General features: G+C 39.7%; 1 protein-coding gene across 2 annotated transcripts; it reads right to left on the bottom strand.

Annotated features, from left to right (window-relative positions):
* Positions 1 to 2,429: 2,429 nt before the first annotated feature.
* Positions 2,430 to 13,329, bottom strand: LOC127446630 (four and a half LIM domains protein 2-like). Of its 2 annotated transcripts, XM_051707711.1 has the most exons (6): positions 13,174 to 13,329; positions 10,821 to 10,999; positions 9,930 to 9,931; positions 4,768 to 4,937; positions 3,275 to 3,461; positions 2,430 to 2,751 (listed from the first exon to the last, which is right to left on the bottom strand). In XM_051707711.1, the coding sequence occupies exons 1-6, from the start codon at positions 13,327 to 13,329 to the stop codon at positions 2,600 to 2,602; spliced, it is 846 nt and encodes a 281-aa protein (XP_051563671.1). In that variant the 3' UTR covers positions 2,430 to 2,599. The 2 variants fall into 2 exon arrangements, with proteins under 2 accessions (XP_051563671.1, XP_051563670.1); XM_051707710.1 differs by lacking the exon at positions 9,930 to 9,931 and having other exon boundaries at positions 10,825 to 10,999.
* Positions 13,330 to 24,620: the final 11,291 nt, after the last annotated feature.

Raw genomic sequence — 24,620 nt, 5'->3', positions numbered from 1 at the left:
CACAACCAACCGAGAGAACCGCAGCCTTATGAGGATTGTCAAGCAAAATCGATTCAAGAATTTGGGTGAACTTCACAAGGAATGGACTGAGGCTGGGGTCAAGGCATCAAGAGCCACCACACACAGATGTGTCAAGGGATTTGGCTACAGTTGTCGTATTCCTCTTGTTAAGCCACTCCTGAACCACTGACAACGTCAGAGGCGTCTTACCTGGGCTAAGGAGAAGAAGAACTGGACTGTTGCCCAGTGGTCCAAAGTCCTCTTTTCAGATGAAAGCAAGTTTTGTATTTCATTTGGAAACCAAGGTCCTAGAGTCTGGAGGAAGGGTGGAGAAGCTCATAGCCCAAGTTGCTTGAAGTCCAGTGTTAAGTTTCCACAGTCTGTGATGATTTGGGTTGCAATGTCATCTGCTGGTGTTGGTCCATTGTGTTTTTTGAAAACCAAAGTCACTGCACCCGTTTACCAAGACATTTTGGAGCACTTCATGCTTCCTTCTGCTGACCAGCTTTTTAAAGATGCTGATTTCATTTTCCAGCAGGATTTGACACCTGCCCACACTGCCAAAAGCACCAAAAGTTGGTTAAATGACACCAATGGTGTTGGTGTGCTTGACTGGCCAGCAAACTCACCAGACCTGAACCCCATAGAGAATCTATGGGGTATTGTCAAGAGGAAAATGAGAAACAAGAGACCAAAAAATGCAGATGAGCTGAAGGCCACTGTCAAAGAAACCTGGGCTTCCATACCACCTCAGCAGTGCCACAAACTGATCACCTCCATGCCACGCCAAATTGAGGCAGTAATTGAAGCAAAAGGAGCCCCTACCAAGTATTGAGTACATATACAGTAAATGAACATACTTTCCAGAAGGCCAACAATTCACTAAAAATGTTTTTTTTTTTTATTGGTCTTATGATGTATTCTAATTTTTTGAGATAGTGAATTGGTGGGTTTTTGTTAAATGTGAGCCAAAATCATCACAATTAAAAGAACCAAAGACTTAAACTACTTCAGTCTGTGCGCACTGAATTTATTTAATACACGAGTTTCACAATTTGAGTTGAATTACTGAAATAAATGAACTTTTCCACGACATTCTAATTTATTGAGATGCACCTGTAAATATACACCTTAGGACAATAAGCTACTCTCCTCCCCTTTGTTCAGAATGTGCTAATACTGTGCTTTATTATTTGTGTGACTGCATGCTTGAATATTTTGTACACATGTACTGTATATGGCCAGACTTGTGATCTATGAAACTTTTTTCCATAGAGCACCTTCAGTTAGATTATTGGGTAAAGACAGTAGACAATAGACTCATATTACATAAACTGGAGGAACTGATTTACATTGAATTATACCTTTGGATTTTGCTTTGGGTTTCACTGAGATATAAGAGCACAACAGCTGAGGCACATTTAGAGTAAATGCACTTGGTGACATTTGGATTATAGTGATTTTAAGTGAGCAATACGGAGGCTTGCACGAATGCCTTTTAATTAGTTTATCAGCTGCAGCAAATACATTCTTTAAACAGTCTAACAATTTCATTGATGTCAAAAGCAATGTTGAAAAACTATTGAAAAATACAATAACTTGTAAATAGGCAATAACAATCTTTCAAATGAAACAAAAAAAAAAAAGCATATATTGCTTTATTTGTACTCATTTTAAAACCTGACACGCACAGGCTCCTTAAAGGTATAGTATAATTTACTCACCTTCATGCCATCCCAGATGTGACCTTCTGTCTTCTGCAGAACACAAATATTTTTGGAAGAATATCCCATCTCTGTAGGTCCATACAATACAAGTGAATGGTGACCAAAACTTTGAAGCTCCAAAAGCGCATGAAGGCAGGATGAAAGTAATCCACATGACTCCAGTGGTTTAAGATTTTGGGTGAACAGACCAAAATATAACTCCTTTTTCACTGTACATGTTGCCATTACAGTCTCTAGGCACAACCATGATTTCAAGCTCAATTACACTTCCTAGTAGAGGCGCAAAAGCCATATGCAATGTATGCAACGCACAGGGGCGCCATATTAAGGGGGGGAGGCACTGGTGGCACGAAAGGGGGACTCCAATTTAGCCAGTGTAGGTATTGCATACATCCTCGAAAATGGGTAGTTGTGCCCCCTGCTTCCTAGTGCAGGATGCATGTGCAAAGCACTAGAAGTGTAACCAAGCTTGAAATCATGATAGCCAAGGAGACTGCTGATGTCAAGATTTATTCTGAAACAGTTATATTTTGGTCTGTTCTCACCCAAAATGGATTGAATCGCTTCAGAAGACATGGATTAAAACACTGGAATCTTATTAATTACTTTTATGTGCTTTTAGGGGCTTCAAACTTTTGGGCACCATTCACTTTCATTGCATGGACCTACCGAGTGGCTATATTCTTCTAAAAATCTTTGCGTTCTGCAGAAAAAGAAAGTCATACACATCTGGGATGGCATGGGGTAAGTAAATGAGAGAATTTTCATTTTTGGGTAAACAATTCTTTTAAAAGCTAATTATCTGGAAATATATTACCTGTAACTTTGATAAAAGCATCAAATGTTAAGCAAAGCAGTGCAATGCTATCTGATCAGATGTCTTTGCCACAGTCAGGACACAGGATGTCATCTCTCTCAGTCAGGAAGCCACGGCCCACTAGGGACACAGAGCACTTCTTGCAGTTGAAGCAGTCATTGTGCCACTGTCTTTCTTCCAAAGAGATATATTTGCTTCCTCCCAGACCTGCAGAGGACATGACAGAAACAGATGACAATGTAAAACTTCTGATCACCACTGCAGTAATGTCATGGCAAAAATGGGCAATATGATTATAGGGGGACTCATAAAAGTACTATATTCAGGAGGGCACAGTTCCAAAATAAAGACAAGTAAATTCATAAAAAAAAAAAAAAAAAAAAAAAAACACAATTCTGTATGATTCAGTCACCATATTGTATCATTGCATATTTTTTTTTTTCCACACAATGAAAGTGAATGATCATTTTCATTGTCTATAATCTCCTTTTGTGTCCCACCACAGAAGGAAAATCATACAGGGGTTTGGAACAACATAAGACTGAGTAAATGACAGAGGCTTTATTTTTGGATGAAATATTCCTTTAAGAGTATGATATTTGTGTATCAAGGATTTCTACATTTATCAAAATAAATCTAAATTTGCTTTATCGGCTGAAAAATATACCAAGTCCAAGCCTATAAGCACCTTCCAAAAATAAGATGTAAATGTTTACTTCATAGGTCATACCACTAATAGAGGTGGTGCAGGCAGCACACTTCTTGGCATACAGGTTGTAGAAGCAGTTCAGGCAGTAGGGGAAGTCATCATGAGAAGTGAAGCGCTGGCCAGAAAGCTGCTGCTTACAGCCGGTGCACAGGAAGCAGTCCTTATGCCATGGCTGGTCATGGTAGGTCACTCCCCCAGTGGTGATTGGCTGAGAGAACAAGTAAGGTATAATGTCAAATAATCCTTTTAATATATAAGCCGAGTTAAAGCACTGACTATAGGTTCAATACAAGTTAAGCTCAATTGACAGCATTTGTGGCATATGTTAATTACCACAAAATATAATTTCGACTTGTCCCTAATTTATATATAAAAAAAAAAAATTTAAAATAAAAAAAAAAAACCTGTTACAATAAAGGCAATTCCAATGGAAGTGAAGGGGATTAGTCCATTAATGTTAGAATTCACACAACTTCAAAAGTATCGCCACAAGACAAAATGTATGTTAACATGATTTTGTGGGATTCACTGGCATTATATTATAACTACACAAAAAAAGTTAAACGGTTTTATCACACTTAAATCATGTTAACACGTGTAATGTTTACATCCTGTGGCTATACTTTTGAAACGGTGTGTATTTTATTGTTTGTGGACTGGCCCCATTCACACCCATTGTAAGTTCCTTACTATAACTTCTTGTTTTAAATTAAACAAATAAAATTATATTTTGTGGTAGTCAACATTATGTCACAAATGCTGTCGAATGATCTTAACAGTTAACATTTATACTGGTGGCCAAAAGTTTGGAATAATATACAGATTTTGCTCTTATGGAAAGAAATTGGCAGAACAAGACTTCACACTGAATGCAGGTAAACAGAGAACTTAAATAGTCTGGGATAATATGAAACAGGTGAGTGAGTAATCAGTCTAAGTGGGGGATTATGGGAAAAGTAGTTCGTGAAGGGAAAGCTAGATTCTGGAGATGGAGACCTCTGGCAGTGTTCTGGAGAGATAGCAGACGCTGCAGGTGTAACACTAATATTGACGTTAAGACATGCCAGTCTATTGCATACTGTGGCAACTCAAAAACAATCACAAAGACAATGGTAAGCTTTATTTAACGAACCAAATAGCTTTCAACTGTGTTTAATATAATGGCAAGTGATTTTCTAGTATCAAATTAGCAATTTAACATGATTACTCAAGGATAAAGTGTTGGAGTGATGGCTTATGGAAATGGGGCCTGTCTAGATTTGATCAAAAATTACTTTTTTCAAATAGTGATGTTACTTTTTTTTTTTTTTTTAATATCAGTAATATCTTTACTGTCTATACTATACTTCGTGATCAGTGGAATGCCACTTTGGTGAATTAAAGTACCAATTTCCTTCCAAAACAGCAAAATCTGAACATTATTCCAAATTTTTGGCCGCCAGTGTATAACTTTTATTGAACCTGGAACATTATGCTCCCTATTACCTGGAGCATTATCTTTCTGCTATTTTTACCTTCTTGCAGTTCACACACTGCAGTGCAAATTGCTTCTCGTAGCATGGCACACAGTAGTTACTGTTGTCCTTTGAAATAAAGCTCTTGGTGCCAATGGGTTGCTGGCAGCGCTGGCAGGTAAAGCAGGTCTCGTGCCAGCTGTTTCCCTTATGCTCCATCTTCCTGGAGCCTGAGAAAAAAAGATAATCAGAAAAAGACAAAATAGAGAAAGACAAACAAAGAAATTTCATTTTTTTTATAAAGGAACAGAAAAAGTGCAAGAGTTGATTATTGTCTCTTGACTTGGCTGGTAGTGAGGATGACTGGAATAGATGAATACTTAATACATTGGAATGTATTAAGTTTATTCAATCAGAGTTTCTCAGATGTCTCGCTTTCAAGTTGATTACTGGTGTTTATTTCATCAGTTCTTGTCCCACACTACTACTTTCCTCTATCAGTGGCAACCACTGCTATTTAGATTACTTCTGATCTGTAATCCGGTACTGACTAAAACTGCAATCGGTAACGTAATCTCTAGGAATATATTTTTTGGGTAATCTAATCTGATTACTTTTGGATTACCTCTGACCTAACTCTTATTTATTTGATGTCTATACTATTTTGATAAAATGTTGCTTATATGCATTTAAGAAAACATATGAATCAAAATATGAGAATTGTTATGATTTGTTTGTGTTTTACTTGCTATTTGTCTGTTACTGAGTGAGATAAAAAAAGGCACCTATAGGGTCATTGTAATGAGTGGCTGCTGGCAATGACGAAGACGTGACGAACCCAAGTGCAGACAGGGCGTGGGGCGTGGTCTGTTGAGACAGGGCGTGGGGCATGGTCTGGCGAGACAGGGCGTGGGGTGTGGGAACAGGGCAATGCCAATGGAAAGTGGGGCCCTGAGAGGCTCGAGGGGCGGAGCCGATGGGGATGAGGACCAAGGCGGAGATGCAGGGATGGAGGTCCCCGCTGGAGCAGAGGCGGGCCTGGACCGTGGAGTAGAGGCTTGCTTGTGACATGGCATGGAGCAGTCTGGGGCTTGGCTGTGACATGGCATGGAGCTGTCTGGGGCTTGGCTGTGACATGGCATGGAGCAGGCTTAGGCATGACATGGCATGGCATGTAGCAGACTCGGGTGTGGCGGCCATGACGTGGAACTCGGGTGTGGCGGCCATGACGTGGAACTCGGGCGTGGAAGGCGGAGCCATGGGAGGCTCGAGACAAAGAGTCCTGGATGACTGGGAAAAGACCTCAGTGGTCGTGTACATGGGCAGAGACTCGGAGACAACCTCTGTGGTCGTGAGCATGGGCAGAGACTTGGAAACTACCTCCGTGGTCGTGTACATGGGCAGAGACTCGGAGATGACCTCTGTGGTCGTGAACATGGGCTGAGACTCGGAAACGACCTCGGTGGTCGTGTACATGAGTAAAGACTTGAAAAAGACCTCTGTGGTTGTGTACATGGGAAGAGACTTGGGAACGACCTCTGTGGTCGTGGGCATGGGTGGAGACTCAGACTTTCGTTCCCTTCTTCTCCTCCTCCTCCGGACGGCCGAAGTTGGCAACGCTGGCTCTGGGACGGACGAGGCTGGCAACGGCGGCTCTGGGACGGACAAGGCTTCCAGCTCATTGGCTGTGGCAGGCGTGGGCGTTGGCCGTCTGCCCTACAGTAAATAGTGAACCACCCTCAGTAGATGGTCGATATACAGAGCAAGGTCGATATACAGAGCAAGGCCATCAGCACACCGACCGTCAGGCATCAAAGAGAAAATCGGCTCATTAAGCCCAAAACGGAAACAGTCTTTGAGGGCCACCTCATTAAAATCCACCCTGCAAGCCAGAGCGCAGAATTGCTCCACATAATCCTCCAGGGGACGACTCCCCTGGTATAGACGAAGGAGCTGAACTGCTGGGTTCATTATGGGCAGTCAGGTATTCTGTAACGATGCTGGCAAGGACAATGATGAAGACGATGACGTGACGAACCCAAGTGCACTAACTATAAATGCTTGATTTGACTTGACTTGACTTTGGACTACGTTACATTAACCATACCTGACATTAGACAATGGCAAACATGAGGGCTTATATACAAGGACATGGGTAACAGGTAAACAAGACAACCAATCACAAGACTAAATTATAAACAAGATAACAAGACACGTGAACAGGGGAAACACATGACAAGATCACATGAGGGAACAGGAAATCACATGACATGACAGGAACAGGAACTAAACTTGAAAATAAAACACATGAAAACAAGAACAAAACACATAAACATGACAGTCATGAAACACAAATAAAAATTTTAACTGACAAGTATGTTTTGTAAAAGCAAAGCAGAAAAAGAAGCATGGATCATAAATGTATTTTACATAGTTTAAAAATACGAAGGGAGTTGCGTGTTTTCCTCCATGATGCTGACAGAGCTCTACAATAATTTACAAGCTCTACAGTTTATTGTAATAATCTCAGTATAAGGAATAATTAGATTAAGATGTTTACATGATATGGGCAAATCTCTTCAATCCAGTTTACATGCTACTTGCCATTACTCTGATTACTGCTGAGAAATGTTTTGTTTTAATGCTTTTTTATAAAATAATATTACAAAAAACATCTTGTTGCAAATATGTATCTTTAAATACAGTTTGGCATAAAAAAAAAAAAAATCAGTTTGTGAGTTTTTTTAAATGATTTATTAAAAGAACCACTAATGAGAAGTCATTTTCGACTACACTGAATGTGCTGTCTCATTTGATTCACCAAAAAGAATCAGTTCATAAGAGTAATTTGTTTATCAGATTACACTGGTTGCTCTGTCTGTTTTGATTCACTAAAGAGAATCTGTTCATACGAGTCACTTGTTTGTGAATCGGAATACACAAGCTGGATGTTGCTGTGTTCCGCCTGCGAGGACAAACTCGTTTCACAAACTCCAGGACAAACTTGCAATTTTTTTTGGCTCACCAACATTCAATTAAGACTACAAATGGACATTCACAACTCGGGGAAATATGTTTTCTTTAGCCGTGGGGCTGTAGATTCTGCAGTTGGGGAGCACCACTGCTGGAAAACAGTGCAAGAAACTGCCGTTTCGCATGAAGCTGAGAAGTAAGTGCAGCTTCTTCTCTTTTGTGATGTTTTGGAACCTGTGCTTGATCAGAGTGGAAGAAATGTGATTAAAGTGTTTACATTCCAGTATAAAGTGATTAAAATAGGAGTACTCCACATATCTTACTTCGATTATCAATACTCTGATTATTAGCATAATCGCAATATCATAATCACAATTCTATTAACATGAACAGTTTAATCACAGTATTGCCTTAATCACACTGTAATCGCATTATGAGAGTGCATGTAAACGTAGTCAATGACAGACTTAAATATGTTTGAGTTTAACAGGTATTTCTTGGGGGAGAGTTTCTGGAATTATGGACAGGTGCCCTGGCAGACTGATCTCACAGTGAAATCGGAAACAGTAGGTTGACATTTCTTTAGCTAAAATTGGTCTGTGCTTATCGAAATTCGAAACCATGGAGGGGTGCCAAAAGCTTTAGCAGCTGTAATACAGTGAAGAGGAATACATATTTTATAAACTGTACCCCCCAACCCAAAACCTATACCTAACCATCAGTAGAGTAAAAATATAATGTTCAGCCCGTTCACACCACCAGTGTCATCATAGCAACACGATCCCATTCATTAGACCGTTAGTGACAGAGATCGATATGGGAGCGATAAGACAAGCTGAGAAAATGTAAACTTTATGCAAATGACGAGTGACATTCGTGAAGACAGTGAAGCTCATGTCACCCGCCTGCTGTGAGTAAAGATACTGGAGGCAAATGCAGGCAAGACGGAAGAGAAGTTAAAAGTTTCTGTGAGTGATTTCATTGTTGTATATCCTTTGTCTGTAACCACATACATGGATATGGGCTAATAAAATGATGCATGAAAAACCATGCTGGCATTCAGAGTGAGTTTAATATATTGATAAACCGTTCATCTTGTTTAATTATATGGTGCATTAAGCTCTCCAGTTGTGCAGTCCACCAATAACGTTAGAGCGGTGGCAGCAGTAGGAACGCCCACTAGTGACATAGATCATAGAGTCTTGCGACACCAACCAACAATGTGAACGGTGGTGTGAACAGGGCTTCTGAATCACGCTTATCACTGATTATGCAAACACAGTTACTTCCCAGTTTCAATACAGGATGCGAATCCATGTCTCCCACACTACTGACACAACATGCTTCCGGTGGCACCACAAGGGAAGGTAAACATACTTGAGCTGATGCAAAAATGTCTGATGGGAGATGCTGCTTGTCAATGAGTCTGCATGATGTGGCCGATCCTAGGGTACTGGAACTCTCAGAAACAACATGGCGACTTCCTGTGTGATCATGTTGGCCCCAGGGTTTGGCTCCAGGTTAAACAAACGTGATCTTACTCTGGCAGTTTCGGCATTACAAACACCATCCATGTGTGCTTACAGATCAGATCAGTCATATTTGTGCATCAACATCACAAAAAAATCTCAATCTCAGTCTCAGTCTCAAAAATTATCACAAATGTTAGTCTGCATTCTATTAAGCAGAGTTCAAAATCAATTTGCGAAACTAAAAATAACATTTATGTGTGGATTACATTGTGAATATGAAATGACATGCATCATTTTGATGCATTTGATAGACAAAACCCTTCCAAAGACATAGTCACACCTGGTTATATGACACACAGAGTGATAATTCAGTCCATAATTAAAATGTGTTTGTCAGGAGTTGGTTAGATATGTAAAGTTAAGAAAACATACAAGCTGTCACGTATTCCCTGTGTTTTTGCTTAGACTTTTATTTGGAAATTCTTGTTTAGTTCCCCGTTCCTGTTTCCTGTTAATTTTGTAGTCCTTTGTAGTTTCTTTTCATGATTGGTTTCCCCTGATTGTTTTCCCCAGGTGTTCCTCATTTCCTTGTTTGCCCATTTGTATTTAAGCCCTTGTTTCCCCTGGTTTTTTTTTTTTTTGTCAGTCTTTACATGTGTTGTAAGGTTCTGTGCCTGGTTTCCTGTGTTTCGTTTAAGTCTGAGTTACTGTGTTCATTTTTCTATTAAAGCTGCATTTAGATCCTCACTCCTCTCCTGTCTTATCACACAAGCACACCTCTTAATGCTTCTTTAGATTTAATGTGGAATTATTTGCAGTGGATAGGATATTACGTTTTGGAAGGTAAAGTTTACATTGCACTGCAATGTTTTTGCCCTGTGTCTCCGTAAAAGTGAAATTATTTTTGTAAATCCAGTGGTCAAATGCTGTGAGACCGTTCCATCTTTAGTGTAATAGCCACCTTGCTAGTGGCTAGTATCAGATATGTGTGTGCAGTACCATAACCCTTCCCATCCCTCTCTCGAAGACTTACTGATTGTATATCACTGGTAGGCTGATTTACAATGAAAAAATTGAAAGATTAAAAAAAAATGTATGGGAACAATTTACTGCTGTTTCCCATTTAATATGTAATCATGTAAAACATTAAAAAGTAACTAATCTGATTAAATTATTTTTTTTAAATACTTATCTCCTTACAAATACTTGATTTTTGGAATCATGTAATCTGGATTACATTTTTATGGATTACATCTGTTAATACCCAGCACTGATGACAACACACATACAATTACCTTTTTGTCCCTCTTCACACATGCCATTAGCATGCGATTCGTATTCAAACAGTATCTGGATATTCTTTAGCTGGATTGCATTTACATCTTTACATCACTTACACAGTGTATTTCTTATGTAGTTGTAAACACCTTAGCATTTATAACTTTGTTGAATGTGGTCCGTCTCTGAACACCTACAGTATAAATGTTGATTCAGGAATTCGATCACAATCCAGTCACAATGTGTGCTATCCAACTGTGATCCGATCACCGATCCGAGGTGTAAAGGGGTCCATTGCAATAAATCCTCATGTAACATTCAGTAATTCTGTCATGCAGGTTTCTAAAGTAATTTTCTATCAACAGTGCAAGCAAATGTTTCAATGTTTACTCACCTGGCATGATTGTCTTCTTGCACTCATAGCATTTAGAAGAATACTCATTACAGTAACACTCAGTACACAGTAGCTGCTCATCCTTAGTGGAGAATGGCTTGTCTGCCAGAGAACGATGACATCTGAAGCAGTGGAAGCAGTCATCATGCCAGTGACGGTCCTTGTAAGACAGATCCTGAGGACAAACACAAGCAGGTAAAGACAATTTGATTTTAACCTATATTGTCTTTCGTGCATTAAGCTTAAGGAAGAAACTGTGGTTGCCCTCACTGGTCTTTTTGGGATTTTATCAGCCTTTAAACATAGCTAATTAGGGAGAGTGGTAGGATAAAGGGTGCCTCAAAGTCAGCTTCACAGCAGGTCACTCTCCAATGAGAGCCGCAGGGGCACCGCTGGTGTCTGCAACCAATCACAGTGTGATCTGCCAATCGGAGTGCATTAGTTAGAGTCTGTCCTGTGCTGTGAGCACACTTCGCCTCAGGATGAGTGTATGACACCAGTGCTTTAATTATCCACCAATTGAGAAAGAGAGAGAGAGAGTGCTTGTTAAATTGCTGGCCCTAGGTGCTATGAAGTCATGCTGATTTGTTGCTACTAGAGGGGGAGAGGCATCTAACTGGACCAAGGACATGCCACATAGATATGGCCCCACCCCAGGCCTGTCCGGCAGGCTGGTGACAGCCTCTTCACCAGGACTAATGACCATATAATGTGACACTAATGACAGGAGCTTGTAGAGAGAAGAGCACCACACGTCTACACCAATGCAAGGGCTGTGAATGTACTTCTAAACTACCATTGTCACTTATGGACCATTTATTATCCAATAAAATGTACTCTATAGATAATACACTGCATTGTGTATTCCTTACAACATATAATATGTTGCTTGAAAGTGCTGGGTGGTTGCTAGGTGGTTGATTACTGGCCCAAATCAAGAATCATGATATTCTAGTCCCTGGCTCGGAGCAATACTTTATTGTTAGTTTATGGGATTTCATCATCCGCCAGGTGAAAATTTTGGTCTAATTGCTTTGAAAAGTATGGTAAATGCATGCCTGTTCTCAACAGGTCGCACAATATAAGATATTATTCATGTTCTTAGTACAACGGTGCAGGCTGAGTTCAACCCAAGTTTAATATCTTTGGGTTAGAGGTTTGTTCAGATCTCTAACCCTGAGTATAAGCAATAGTAAAAACAAAAAATAAAATAAATAATAATAGTATAATTAATGTATAAATAATTATTTATGTATAAATACAAAGTGTAAATGAAAAGACAAAATGTTTTTATCTGCAATATTTAGATTTTAATATGTAAAAGTTTTGTAAGATTTGCTATGTTCTTCTGCAATATTTAGATTTTAATATGTAAAAGTTTTGTAAGATTTGCTATGTTCTTGAAATGGCAGTGAAGGTCGGTGTGTCCATCACCAGGGTGATGGAGGGATGTTAAATCCACAAAAGCTCATCTAGTCTCTTTGTTCGGTTCTGGGCTCACTTCCCAACACTGATTTCATGCTGGACTCATCCCAGAGTGCATGAGATAGCATTCATACTCCCCTATTCCTCTCCGCTTACCCTGTGATCTCTTAGATCTCAGGAAGGGACACACAGAGCTCTGGATTATTGTACACTGTTACTAAATAAAAATGGCAGTATGCAAATAGCCAGTTTAAAGACAATCTTAATCTGGATGCTCAGCTCTGAGCATAGTGCCAAGTCAGCTAGAACAGTTATTCTAATAAAAGTAAAGGAAAAGTGCACATTTCCTGCTGTCTGTTAGGGCCTATTTACACACATGCATCTATTTACACATGGCCACTTAAATGAGTCTCTGCAAAACTACTATTCCTACTGTATATACTAATACAGTATAACAGCGTTCACTTCCATAATGTTAATGCTGGGCAGCAAAATTTTGCTGTACTTGATGTGGCTCATAAAAATAAAAAATGGGAGGCAGCTAATATTGCTTAAATTGAGTATTGTAGTACAAAAGGCAGCAGCTGTTATGTGCTGCATTTTCTTTGTCATATTTTGGGTCCTAAATTTCCATTTGATTATGTGCTGTAGTTTTTCGGGCATTTACATTTGGTTTTTTCATGATGGGATAGCTATCCAATCATTAAAAACCCATGAAAGGACCAAGTATAGTTGTGTTTGAAAATACCATTCCTGTTAAAGGACCAGTTAAATGTATTGCATTGGCACCTTCAAACAATGACAGCTTTTCAAGAGCTATTTCTGAACTAATTCCAGCAGAAGTGGAGCAGTCGCAGCATTTTTTGAATGTGCCTTTAAGTAATTTAATAACATTTTAAGTGCAAACTGTAAAGATGTACATACTCTGCTGTTGCAGCCAATTGGGTTCTTGCATTCCTCACAGGTGTTGGAGTAGAGGCTCTCATAGCACTTCATGCAGTAAGGATTTTCATTACGCAGAACATACTGTTTCCCAAACAGAGACTCTTTGCAGTAGTGGCAGTCATAGCGCTCCGCCATATTTGGTCTAAACAATGCCTACAAGATAAAAGTGGTGTTTTTAAATGGTGCAAACAGGGTTGGATGGTTGTTGAAAGTTAAAAGTGCACTTTTTTGGATTTTAGGCATTTTGACATCTTAGAAAACTGATGAGCACTTAGCTAGTAGTATAATACCAGTGTTTAACATCTGCGAGATAAAGACTACCTACATGACGCAAACTTTCTAAAGCAAGAGGGGAAGGCATGCCAATATATTAGTACCAGCTGTTGTGTCTCCCTCAGTAAAGCCTTGCTAATATTCCTGCATTATCCCTCAGAACAGTGTCCAGACTAGCATTTGAGAACACAATGTTTGCCTGCTCTGATCTCCATACCAAGCCATGTGGTTTATTTTTTCTCTTAGTATCTCTTAAGAGTCACGGAGGCTGTTCCCCAGTCGCTTCCAGCACCCTAGTCAACGGAGGCCATTTCCCAGTCACTGCCAGTGCTCCCGACCATGGCAGTCACCACACAGCCTATCCAGCTCCCCGTAGTCATCGAGTCTGTCCAGTTCCCTGAGGCTATTGACGAGCCTATCCAGTTCCCTAAGGCTGTCGACGAACCTGTCCTGCTCCCTGTGGCTGTCGACAAGTCTATCCAGTTCCCTGAGGCTGTCGACGAACCTGTCCTGTTCCCTGTGGCCGTTGAAAAGCCTGTCCAGTTCCCTGTGGCCGTCGACAAGTCTGTCCAGTTCCCCGTTGTTGCTGACAAGACCCTCCAGTTTCCTGAGGCTGTCAACAAGTCTGTCCTGTTCCCTGTGGCTGTCGATGAGCCTGTCCTGTTCCATGTGGTTGGCGATGAGCCTGTCCTGTTCCCTGTGGCTGTCGACGAGCCTGTCCTGTTCCCTGTGGCTGTTGACATGCCTGTCCTGTTCCCTGTGGCCGGTCCTGACCTCTCCTCAGTGGCCATTACCCTACCTGCCCTGCCTATTGTGTCTATCCAGTCAGCCCTTTTGAAGCCTCCTTCCTGGCCGCCAGACTCAGACCCTCTCTTAAAACTTCCCTCTTGTCCACCTGACCTTGACCCACTCCTGAAACTTCTTCCCTGGGCGCTTCATCCAGACCTGGCCTTAAAACTTCCATCTTGGCCACCTGACTCTGTCCCTGGTCCGGAGCCTCTGTCCTGGTTTTCCCCTCCCTTTCTGAGTCTGTCCTGCTGGCTCTGCCCTGGCCAGTCCCGCAGGCTCTGCCCTTATCTGTCCTGCCAGCTCTGCCCTCGTCTGTCCCGCTGGCACCGTCATGGACTTTCCTGCCGGCTCTTCCCTGGTTTCCCTCCTTTTCCTCCCTTTCTTTTGTTCTTTCTGTTCAGTGTTAGTACCTGTTGTTTGTGTTGTCTTGTCTTGTGTTGGATGTCTCCCTTGTGAGATGCTGTGTCTGTCTCTCGCTTTGCGTTGCGCTCGCTTTGCACTGCGCATCGGGGTCGCAATCCGTTGTCATTTTGTGCTGGGGTTTGGCCACTCTGTCTTGTCTGTATATTTGTGGCCGAACCCTTGCACAAATGTCCCGTCTCATCTGTCGTTTGGCATGGGCGCATGTTGCCTTGTAGTCTCTGGCGATATGCCCTCGTGTCATTTGTGTGTTTGTGTCTGTGAGAGCGCGTGGCTTTGTTTTGTTTCCGTATTGCAATGTATCTCTCAGTCTTGCGTCATACCCCACCTCCTTATCTGTTCATTATTAGTTCATTTGTTTCATCTGCCCCTTGTTAACCTGTTTGATTTATCTCCCTATATCAGCTCCTTGTATATGCTGTCCTGTGCTGGATTGTTTCGTTCTTTCCGGTCGTCGAATGCTTGTGTATTCTGTCTACCTTCCCTGTCAGTTCAAGTTTTTAGTTTGGTTTTGTTTTTCCTTTTTCTCCATTGTGGGAGTTTTTGGTTATGTTTCTATTCTTTTTTATTTAAATAAAAGCTCATTGTTGCTAATCTGCATTTGGGTCCTTCCCTCAAACACCCTGACATGAGACATTCCTGGAGGAGACTTTGGTGAACAATTCAGTGAAGGGTTCTGCCGGCCTGTTACAGGCCTCAAGTATATTTTTTATTTTTATAGGCAAATAACAGAGAGGAAGATGATCTGTTGTCTTCAGATTTTGAGAGTCAAAATGATGAAACTAGGATTTTACCACCAAATTTTTGAATAAAAAAAAACAAAAAAACTGAGTGGTAATTGCCCTTGCAAAATATGTCACCATAATGCTTAGGAGCTCTGAGGTTGCTAGACGTGACGGCCTTCTGGGCCTTATCATTGGAGTGTGTGAGTGGAGAGTGTGTTGTCTCTTTCTCTCCCTCTCACTTCATCGTCTCCCATCATACCCTCAAGCCACGGAACACTTATATTGGATGGGAATACACTACACACCAGTGTGCCCCATTAATTATCAGCTCACCTGGTTACAGCACACCTGAGAGCAATGAAGAGAGAGGGAGAGAAAGAGACAACACACACACCATCTACTCAAACACACAATTGCTATGGCCTAGAAAGCCATCACACGCTCCCACTTAAAACAATCCCGAATGAGCTCCCGTTTTTTTACACTTTAAAAGTAAAATGCAACAAAAAATGTGATGGGAGACAGGTGTTTGTGAACTGTGCCATCTTGTTCACAGGCACTCAGGCACATACTGGGTTATTTCCTGGTTCCCGCTGCTGGAGAGGAGTGATCGTGGTTATCACTGGCTGAACTTCAGAGTTCGCTGCAGTTTTTATATACAGAGCTGTCAATAAATGTGTCTGTGTATCCACTACTCTCGTCTCCCCACATCTTTTGTTTAATTTAACTTTTAAAGTGTAACACTAGGGCACTGCTAGGTGGTTGCTTGCTAGGGTGCTCTGATTGGTTGCTTACTGCTCCGCATGCCTCTATGATAATCTGATCCCTATATATGTCTTGGGCCCCTCCTTCAATGTAAGTCTGTTTTTTTTCTTCACTTGTTTCATGTCCAGCAGTCAGAAACCTATATCTATGGCCAAACTTAGTAAGAATAGCCTTACAATTATAACTAAGAGTTTTCTAAAGGGGTTTCTTGCAGCTGGGCCCAGTTGCATGGAAAGTAATGGCACACCACTCCTCAACAAGCCAAACATTTTGAGGTATCATTCATGTCCATAGAATAACATGCAACTTCTCATCTACAACCAATTTTCAACTGTAATTCTTAGTCTTGAGCTAATTTCACATCTGATGTGTTTTAATTTAATAAATAAATTATACTAAACTGTTCAAATATAGTTTACTGAAATTGAAGTAAATGACCAAGGCTCTGTACATGGAAATCAGGGAATATACTAAATCCCCAAAGAAGAAAATAGAAAATAGAGAAACAAAGGGAAAATACTGGGCAGCATTTTTGTTCTAGAAGACTTGAAAGTAGATTTACAACAATAATAACAAGTTTTCTGAAAGACAGACAGATTCTTTCTATTCTGAAAGAATGATTCTTAATTGCAGATTGAAAATTAGTTTATTCCATTAGAAAGAACTTTCACAAAACATTCTTTCAGTGCTAATGTAAAGCAGCAGCCTATAATAAAGCAGGTGGTGTAAGTGTGGTTTCAGGAGCAAATGCATTTTAGAAATAGTGACAAAAAGTAAATGAATAGTGCAAACAGCTACTTTAAAAAGCATATGCATGCAGCTCTTCTACCTGGACAAAAAAAAAAAAGAGGAAAGAAGAGAAGATTCTTGATGACCAACTTGCCTGTGCTGTGTATTGATGTGCAGTGCTGTGCTTCTTGCTGGACTGCTTTCCTGAAAGAGAGATGGAGAAGCAATTCTTGTCCTCCTCTTTATTGTATTACACCCCCTGTGGATAGGGCAGTGGGGTGACTGAGATGGGTTGGACACTTTATTAGGAACTATAAATACAGAGACACCACTAAACCACAAAAGTAAATCAACTGCATGCATCCATTCCTTTACCACACATGCTCTTATGCAACATGCAGTAAACATTTTGTATATATCCCCACTGAATCCTCTGTACCATAGACACACAGTTTCCTGACTAAAAGAATGTATAGATTAATTAAATATACACTCACTGAGCACTTTATTAGGAACACGTGTACACCTACTTATTCATGTGATGATATAATCAGCCAATCATGTGGCAGCAGTGCAATGCATGAAATCATGCAGATATGGGTCTGGAGCTTCAGTTAATGTTCACATCAACCATCAGAATGGGGATAAAAGTGGTCTCATTGATTTCGACTATGGCATGATTGTTGGTACCAGGTGGGCTGGTTTGAGTATTTCTGTAACTGCTCATCTCCTGGGATTTTCATGCATAACAGTCTCTAGAGTTTACTGAGAATGGTGCCAGAATGGACATCCTGTGAGCAGCAGTTCTGCAGACAGAAACGCATTTTTGATGAGAGAGGTCAATGGAGAATGGCCAGACTTGATCGAGCTGACAGAAAATCTACAGTAACTCAGATAACTCCTCTGTACAATTGTAGAGGGCAGAATATCATCTCAGAATGCACAACACGTTGAAACTTGAGGCGGATGGGCTACAACAGCAGAAGACCACGTCGGGCACTTTATTAGGACCAGTGTTCCTATTAAAGTGGAAATATAAAGGTGGAGATGGGGAGGTGGAGGGATGCCTTCAGACTCATGAATTGCTTTATATGATACTATAGGTTAGGTTTAGTTTAAAGGTTTAGGTAAGGAGTTCATTTTTGATTATTTAAAGTCAATAGAGCATTTATCTTAAAAACCTCATCGGTTTGGATGAAAATTTTACTTGCTTTTAGCACCACAGAGTGGATATTTCACCTTGGAACTGCCACGATACATGTGGAACCATGTATCATTTTGCAAAAATGTCACCACAGTCACATATATCTCAAATTTCTACACTCATTTATGATAAAGTCAATTTCATGAATGCCAAGAAAAGTAGCTTTGGTAGGTATTGTCTTTTCATCATGTCCTTTGGAGTTCCCTGCCCCACCTTGCTTCCATTCCACTGGCAGTACGAGGCCTGTGTGTAAGATTGTAAAGGTTGCTTAGTGACAGAGTGGAGCAATAGAAGGGAACTCTGCAAAGTCTTCGTCACTGTGGCTGATGGTTTTTGATGAGATGGTGAGTCACTACACATGTTTGCTCCATTGTTTGCCCACTCTCATCTGGAGCCAAAACCAAATCTGTCATCAATTGATATATGATTTCTCATGGTCATATTGCAAATGGAGAAGTCATTTAGCCCTGAAACTATTATTTTTCAGGGAATATGTAGGTCATAGAGATGTTTAACGAATATTACACACAATCTTATTCAAGTTATGCCATATCTGTCCAATAACAGACACTTCTGGAAAAAACAAGTAGCTGATTTGGTGCATTTTTTTTTTTTTTTTATTAAAATAGTGATCCAAAAGAAATTGCTGACAGTAAAAGCCCTAACAAAAGGCAAACACAATCCACATTCAGTAGTGGTTTCGTAGCAGTAAATGAAAGTCATACAAAGTACATAGTGTTTTAAAAGGTATTTGTAATGGCTAAGGATGAGCAGTCAACGAAACTTTAATGACATAAATCAACTTAAATCAACTTAAATACACACAGACTCACACACACAGCGGCCGCATATGTCTCTCTCTCTCGTACTGGCACCTCCGGCTCGTCTTTATCCCCCTCCCAGCTGGCCCGGCCATGCCCTCCTCCTCCTCACAGTCTTATTGCACATTTTAATGTAATTTAAACTTTAACTCAAGACAATGTTAATATTAGCCTTTCAGATACATTTGCCAATCAGCAGAGCTCCAAATATAACCTCAGTGCCATAAAGCAATCAGAGAGATATTCACCCCAGTGTTTGATGCAACAAAGCTACTTACAGATTACCCCAATAGAACAGAAGTAACTCTAACTTCCCATAGTGTTGACAATTCATACCATTAGTATAACAGGAGAATGTGCAGACAGAACTATGGATGCCACTGTAAGTGACCAGCCCTGGATAATTAGCACACGTTCGTAGGGCTGTCAGTGCCAGACATCTCAGTGCTGCTGTGCCAGCCTCTCTGCCCAGTGATAAGGCCCTGGATAAATCTAGCAACTGTCTAGATTACAGTATGAGAGGTATAGATCAAGTTCTCTAAGGGGAGATAATGGCCTGAAGAGAATCTTCCAGCACTGGATGATCTTGTTGGTCAAACAACAGCGTACATATCTATAAAAGATGTGTTAATGTCAGTATTCGATGAAATTTCATAGTTATTTGGCCTAAATTACATTTCAATACAATGTACCTGCATAGATGTAGATTAGTTATCTGTGTGTATATGTGCCCATTGTTTAATCCTGATTCCAAAATAACTCTTTATTCCTTCGATAAATCAAACTGTTCTATGAGTGTATGAGCTTTTTTGAGAAAGTTAATTTTGTCTTTATGGTGGTAGGACAAATGATTTTGCAGCTAAGAGTTTCTGCTTGTTTTTGTGTTCTGTCTAAATGTCCTTCATATGTAGCTACTTCATCCAGACACACAGTATTGAGCATCAACACACTTGTCACTTAATGCTTAAGAATGTCACATGTTTTTTATGAAAAGTTTCAACATCATGGTTACACTAAAATAAAATGTGAGCTGGGCAAAAACATGATGGCTGTTGATTGTTTAAAGGGATATTTCACCCAAAAAATGAAAATTCTCTCATTATTTACTAACCCTCATGCCATCCCATATGTGTACAGCTTTCTTTCTTCTGCTGAACACAAATTAAGATTTTTAGAAGAATATCTTAGCTCTGATGGTTCTTTCAATGCAAGTGAATGGTGGCCAGAAATCGGAAGGTCCAAAAAGCAGATATAGTCTAAGCAGCATAAAAGTAATCCATAAGACTCCAGTGGTTAAATCTATATCTTCAAAAGTGATATGATAAGTGTGGGTGAGAATCAGATCAATATTTAAGTCCTTTTTTTTTTTTTTATACTGTAAATCTCCACTTTCACTTTCACATCTGAAAGTCACATGTGGCACCTGTTTAGTTACATTTTCACACCAGAATTTAAATTTTTGGGTGAAATATCCCTTTAAGGCATCTGCCTTAAATCTCCTGAAACCAACCAGTTTAAAAGTCTAGCCTCCACGTCTACCAACAGAGAAAACCTTGTCCATTTCCCTTCCAAATGATCTAAAGACGAAATGCAAATAGTTTTGCTAACTAATATAAAAAAGCACCTTTTTTATTCAAGTGTCGATTTAAAGGAATAGTTCACCCAAAAATGAAAATGTATCTTGAGAATCAATGAAAACCAGTGAAATGTGACACAACTATTGTCAGGCGCTACAAAAGCGTCTGTCAGACTAAATGCAGAACATGTCCTGTGAGAACATCTCTTAAGTATACGTCGAATAGACTGATTAACTCAAGTGTAAAATGTGCGCTGTAGGCCAGTGATATAGGCTTATGTTCAATTTAATGGAGATAAAACATTATATTGACTTTTTGTATCGTCTAATTAATGCTTTTCTCATTAGCCACAATATTGTACTGTCTTGAATGATTTAAATTATTATGTTATATATATATAATGATTTTGATTGTTATATATTAAATAATTTTTAATTTGGGGACTTTTTCAGCAATTATTGATATATGGGATTAACTGTGATTAATTTGATTAATTAACTGGCATTTAATGTAAATAATTATATTAATATTTATAATCGATTGACAGCTCTACTATTTATGAAAGGACTAACTGTTGTTTTTAACCCACCTCATGTACCTGTATGCGTGCTCTGAATCATAATCAGTGCTCTGTTGTTGGGACATCTCTAAGGCTTTGTTTCTTTGGTAACTGTATTATCTTTTATTTTGGAAGATAATGTTGCTGCTCATCAAAGACGGCATATACAAGTGGCCTCTGACGCATGGAATGGGCCCCCTAAAGCCTTGGTCTAAGAGACCACCAGGGACGTGCTGTCCATATTAGCAAGGTAAGCAATGCTTACCTAACAGAAGGGTGAAAAAAAAATGACACTTTGAAATATTTAAATACAATTGTTAAAATAAACTACTGTTTTCGTTCAAATTCATCATCTTTCATCTCAGTTGAGCAGCACAGAGTTATTCATTTATTCGCTTTGGCGCCACCCTCAGGTATAAGCACTTTATGTTATGAGTTCTCTGATTCAAAGCATTGTTTACCGCCCTTTCATTCAACACTAAGTCACGCCTGCTACTACAAATGGCCAAGGTAAGCACGCTTAAAGGAATAGTTCACCCAAAAATGAAAATCTGCTGATAATTTACTCACCCTCGGGCCATCCAAGATGTATCTGAGTTTCTTTCTTCATCAAAACAGAATTTAAGACTTTTAGGATTTCATTTCAGGCCTCCTCCTCTAAACAATGCAAGAGAATGTACTCCATTTTTTGACGGTCCAAAATGCATATTTAGGGTGCATCAAAATAATCCACACAACTCCAGTCGACAAATAAAGTTCTTCTGAACGCAAACGATTGATTATTTTGAGAAACAAAACAATACTTATATACTTTTTAACTACAAATGTTCACTTCCGTACATCTCTGTGATGTGCGCTCGTGAGAGGGATGACATAAGCTTGTTGGTAAGGTCACGCGTCACGTGGAGGAGGAGTCAGAAAACGCGTCCTTGTTTACATTGTTTTTTTTTTTTATTATTATTATTTGGAAATGATTTTTTTTATTTTATTTTATATTGTTTTGAAATTGTTTTGGACTGTTTTGATTTGTGAACGGCACTTGGTCTGTGCTCTGTGCAAGTTTCTGTTGTAAACAATGACGCGCTTCCTGCCTCCTCCTCCACGTGATGCGTGACCTTACCAACGAGCTTACGTTATCCCTCTCATGAGCACACGTCACAGAGATGTATGGAAGCGAACATTTGTAGTTAAAAAGTATATAAGTATTGTTTTGTTTCTCAAAATAATCAATCGTTTGCGTTTAGAAGAACTTTATTTGTCGACTGGAGTCGTGTGGATTATTTTGATGCACCCTAAAAATGCATTTTGGACCGTCAAAAAATGGAGTACATTCACTTTCATTGTTTAAAGGAGGAGGCCTGAAATGAAATCCTAAAGGTCTTAAATTCTGTTTTGATGAAGAAAGAAACTCATACATCTTGGATATGCCTGAGGGTGAGTAAATTATTAGCAAATTTTCATTTTTGGGTGAACTATTCGTTTAACAAAATGAATAAGCCAATCAGAAGCTCCTTGCTTCAGTCATGCTATCTGGTAGGCTAGATTTTAGTTTTGTGTCAACACCTTCAAGTTCACATAACTAATGTGTTTTTAAGCACTAAAATGGATATCTGCAGTGCAAGCACCGAAGACCTACGTGGATTTGGCTAAATTAATTTCAATTAAAAATCGAGAAACAGAGGCTATCAAAACTTCAAGCGGGCAACCTTTACAACAAAGTGACGGAGATGTTCATTTGCAAGGACAGACGCATGGATTTTGTGTTCAAGTAAAGGTAAGTTAATATATTTATTAAAATCTGTGTTACTGATACTAGGTCATAGATACTAGGTAGGTCATTATTTCTGGTTAGTCTGAGGCTATGAAGTGGTGATCTGGCAATCATGTCATCTTTTGTTATGTCTGTTTTATAGTTCTAATTTTAGGGTGCAGTGTCTGTTAAAAAAGAAAAAAAACAATATATATATATATTAAAGAAGGTAGACTGCCGTGCTTACGTTACATTTGCTTTGTTCATTCAGTTAGGGTTAGGGTTAGGTCTCTCTAGCAAGTCAGTCCACTGTCAGCCATCTTTGGAACTCTCTCGGGAGGCTATTTCCAGTAAAAACCAGTGCAGTTCCTATCTACTTAAATGGGAAAAGACAGAAATCTCCTAAATGGTTGGTCAAAATTACAATCAAAGGACATATTTCAAATCAGCTATAAAATCTGACAATGCTATTATCATAAATTGTGCTTCTTTACCTCAGATTACGCTAAAAAACAAAATTTTCTCGGCTTGTATAGCTTATGGACATGCCCGTTGTTGAGCTGATTGACAGGCGATGTCTGTATCTAAGGCTGCATCCGAAACCATGAAAATGCCGCCTCAGGAGGCTGTATACGGAAGTCAAAAGGGATCAAGGCATGTCAGAATTCAATGTTTGAGTCACGTCCTGTCCACTGAGATACCTTCATCTGATCGATTTTTGAAGGCGGCATAGATGTATCCTTCGCTGCCTTTGAAATCCCACAATCCTGTGCTCCCGAATTCATGGCGGTTGAGCTGAAGAAAAAAAAGGCAGTCGAAGAGGCAGTTGATAGCTAATTTGTGTATAAATGTACGTTTTATTCATTTTTTCCAACTTTTGATTCCATTTCTAGCATGAAAGTAGCATTGTAGTAATTAAATATACACTTGGTTATCGCCAAAACTCTCTTGATTTTGTTCTAGATTATAAAACCATTGTGTTTCGGTTGGATGAATGAAATAGATGCATTAACTTTACTGGACACCAGATGGTGTTAATCAGTTGCTGGTATCCTAGCAACGATGTGACCTTATGCTGCCTCAGTAGCCTGTCCAAAACCAGTTCATGGAGGTACCTTCATATGCAAACACTGTCTGTTGAGTCATTGACTGAGAGGGCAGGGAGGCAACAAGACAGCTACCTTTGGTTTCAAATGCAGCCTAAAAGGTGATTGGCTCTTTCACCTGTAATGTGGGACTTCCTTTCTACATCCATAGACCGTTGGCTGCCATTAGGCTTTTTTATAGAAGTGGCCTATATCTGCTAAATAATCTCTGATTCAGTTTAAGATTGTTGTCTTTGGTGGTCAGATTAGTTAATTGCTGCTGTCCATTCCAGTGGTTCTGAACTGTGGGAGGAGTGATGTGTAAGGCCTATGATGTTGAAACATATAGCCTGCTAGTAACTGGCAGTATTTTTATTTTTCTTGTATGTCAAAACAAGCTCTTCTGGCACTATGGTTCATTGTATGATTTAATGGACATAAACATGCTCGGCTCAATATATGACAATCTTTAATTTGTGTGATATGAATAACATTTGGTCATGAAGTTCGCCACTGTGACATAATTGTTTCCACTGACTGGTGTGTTCTAAGGCAATAATTTACCTCTATTACATTTCTGCGACATTACACTCACCCGTATAATATGTTTTGGACACAGCGTTTAATAATGTGTATTAAAAATCTTTGATGCTTGCCCAGTCTCAAAGTCCACGGCATGTGCCTGGAGACCACCGGTGTCCAGCAACAATATCCAAACCTCTAAATTAC

This window comes from Myxocyprinus asiaticus, chromosome 9, assembly GCF_019703515.2.
Source record: "Myxocyprinus asiaticus isolate MX2 ecotype Aquarium Trade chromosome 9, UBuf_Myxa_2, whole genome shotgun sequence".
Lineage (NCBI taxonomy): Eukaryota > Metazoa > Chordata > Actinopteri > Cypriniformes > Catostomidae > Myxocyprinus > Myxocyprinus asiaticus.
The sequence above is the reverse complement of the archived record's forward strand: the minus strand, read 5'-3'. Positions and strand labels throughout refer to the sequence as shown.

Bases quoted from the DNA above. Each gene is read 5' to 3' on its own strand.
- LOC127446630 (XM_051707711.1), bottom strand. From the start codon at position 13,329: ATGGCGGAGCGCTATGACTGCCACTACTGCAAAGAGTCTCTGTTTGGG. The intron at 11,000-13,173 runs GTATGTACATCT...GTTTGTCCTCAG, and splicing joins CAATTGGCTGCAACAGCAGA to GATCTGTCTTACAAGGACCG. The intron at 3,462-4,767 runs GTAAAAATAGCA...TTGTTCTCTCAG, and splicing joins AGTGTGTGAACTGCAAGAAG to CCAATCACCACTGGGGGAGT.